The 2,638-nt window shown below is 65.5% G+C and overlaps 1 protein-coding gene across 1 annotated transcript in view; it reads left to right on the top strand.

Moving 5' to 3' along the window:
- Nucleotides 1-90: 90 nt before the first annotated feature.
- Nucleotides 91-2,638, top strand: part of LOC114072473 (innate immunity activator protein-like) — a gene marked incomplete at its 5' end in the record, with an annotated part of 5,633 nt that continues 3,085 nt past the window's right edge. The window contains 3 exons of the mRNA XM_027910368.1: nucleotides 91-240; nucleotides 1,190-1,394; nucleotides 2,390-2,443. Coding sequence (XP_027766169.1) covers nucleotides 91-240; nucleotides 1,190-1,394; nucleotides 2,390-2,443 — 409 coding nt within the window. The remainder of the gene's footprint in view (nucleotides 241-1,189; nucleotides 1,395-2,389; nucleotides 2,444-2,638) is intronic.

Raw genomic sequence — 2,638 nt, forward strand, 5'->3', positions numbered from 1 at the left:
TGTCCCCCCAGTACCCCCTCAGTGTCCCCTCAGTGTCCCCCCAGTATCCCCTCAGTGTCCCCTCAGTGTCCCCCCCCAGTGTCCCCTCAGTGTCCCCTCAGTGTCCCCGTGCTGTCCCAGGAGCTGACAGGGACGCTGCCCCGGGAGTACCCCCTGAAGGCGGGTGAGAAGCCCCCCAAGGTCCGGCGCAGGATCGGGGCCGCCTTCAAGCTGGATGAGATCGTTGTCCTGCGTGGGGTGGTGAGGGGGGCCCGGGGTGCAAAGGGGGGGGGGTGGGGACCCCTCCTCAGCCCATCCCATCCCATTTATCCCACCCCACCCCATCCCATCCCATCCCATCCCATCCCAGGGCTGTGGGAGGTGCCCAGGATTCCCATGGGGATGTCACTGTCCCAATCCCATGGGTGGGGGGTTCCCAGCTCCCAGGGTGCTGTTGGGGTGCCCCGTGAAGGGCAGTGTTGGGGTCCCGAGTGCTGTGGGTGGGTTTGGGATCCCAAACACGGTGGGTGGTGCCGGGGGGATGGCAGGAGGTGGGACTGCAGATGCCGTGGGTGGTGCCAGGGTGTCGAGGCTGTGGGAGGTGTTGGGGTTCCGTGTGTGAGTGGGTGGGAAGCATTGGGGTCCCAAGTGCTGTGGGTGGTGCTGAGGTCTGCAGTGGGGTGGGAGGCGTTGGGGTTCCGTGTGTGATGGTGGGTGTGGGGAGCTGAGACAATGGGAGGTGTTTGGGTTGCATCTGTGATGATGGGAGATGATGGGAGATGTTGGGGTTCCAAGAGTGATGGTGGGTGTGGAGTGCTGAGGTGATGGGAGATGTTGGGGTTCCGTGTGTGATGGAGGTGTTGGGGTTCCATGTATGAGGTGGGTTTGGGGTGCTGAGATGATGGGAAGTGTTGGAGTTTGAAGTCCTGTGGATGGTGTTGGGGTGCTGAGGTGCTGGGCGGTGTCAGGGAGGTCCTGCGGTGTTTCCTGGAGCTCTGGGTGCTATTGGGGTGTCAGGGGGGGTCTCGCCTTGTGTCCCGGAGCTCTGGGTGCTGTTGGGGTCCCAGCCCTGAGGGTGCTGTTGGGGTGTCAGAACTGTGGGTGCTGTTGGGGTGTCAGGGGGGGTCCCAGGTGTTTCCCGGAGCTCTGGGTGCCGTCGGTCTGTTCCGGTGGGCTCGGCCGCATTCCCGACCCCCGTCCCGGCGCTCAGGACCCCCTGGAGCGGGAGCGGGCGCTGCAGCTGAGGATCGCCGAGGCCTCTCGCCGCCTGTGCCACGAGCAGAACATCGGACGGCGCCTGCGGAAGCGGCGACAAACGGCGGCGCTGCGGGAGGAGCAGAAGCTGCGGGACCTGGAGCAGGTCCTGAGCCAGCGGCGCCTCCTGGCCGGGCACAGGGACACGGGCACTGCCCAGGGTGAGACCCCCGAGACCCCCGGCCAACCGGGAGGGCAGGAAGGGGGAGTGGGGGAGCAGCTTGGTGGGGAATGTCCCTGGGGAATGCGCCCCAGTTCCCCATCCCTGGTGAATGTCCTCCATCCCCACTGAATGCACCCCCCTAGACAGCCCCCAAAACACCCTCCCTGGGGAATGCACCCCAATTCCCTGTCACTGCTGAACACATCCCTTGGACACCCCCCAATACACCGTGCCCAGTGTGGAACCCCCCTGGAATGTCATCCCTGGGATGTGCACCCTGATATACCCTCCCTGTGAGTGCACCCTATGGAGTGCACCCCAAAACTCAACCCTGTTGATTCCACCTCCTGAGAGCCCCCCAAAACTTCAACCCCTCAATGCACCCCCATACTTCACCCCATTGATTGCACCCCTGAGTGTACCCCAACACTTCAGCCCCTCAATGCACCCCAGAACTCCCCCCGATCACCCCCTGCACCCCAAAGGAGGGTAGGACGTGGCCCCGTTGCCGTGTCCCATCCCGGGGGGGCCCATCCAGGGGGTCCCTGCTCTCTCCTTGGCCCCGTCCCATCCCTGTCCCCTCCCAAGGACTGGGACCGTGGCGGTTCCTTCCCTGCCCGTGGCCCCGACGTGCCCAGACTGGGAACAGGCTGGGATCGGACTGAGATGAGGCTGGGAACAGGCTGGGATGAGGCCGGGAGCGGGCTGGGAGCAGGTTGGGAACTGCCCGGCTCGGCAGAGCCGGCCCGGCCGGTACCGGAGCGTGTCGGGACAAGCGGTGTGGGAGGGAAGAAGGGAGGGAGAGAGGGGGGAGGGAAGGAGGGAGGGACGGAGCGGGGAGCGGAGCCCTGCGGGGATGTGCGGGGGGTGGAGGGGCCGTGGGAGCGTTTGGGCACCGGCGGCAGCTCCGGCTCTGCCCTCACTGACCCCGTCTGCCCTGTCCCTCTCTCTCATCCCTCTCCCCCATCCCTCTCCCCTGTCCCGGCCCCGCAGAGCTCAGTGGCTCCGAGGAGAGCTCCCTGTCTGACACGGGCCTGCTGGAGGAGGGTAAGGGGCTGGGGGGATCTGGGCAGCCTCTGGGGTACCCCTTGTGTGTCCTCTCCATCCCAAACCCTCCCTTGTGTATCCTCTCCATCCCAAACACCACCATGTGTGTTCCCTCCATCCCATCCCTTCCTGTGTCCCCTCCATTCCAATTCCCTGTGTGTTCCCCCCATCCCATCCCATCCCATCCCATCCCAT

This window comes from Empidonax traillii, unplaced genomic scaffold (genome assembly GCF_003031625.1).
Source record: "Empidonax traillii isolate 1590-97213 ecotype Southwest subspecies unplaced genomic scaffold, ASM303162v1 scaffold3279:size13939, whole genome shotgun sequence".
NCBI lineage: Eukaryota > Metazoa > Chordata > Aves > Passeriformes > Tyrannidae > Empidonax > Empidonax traillii.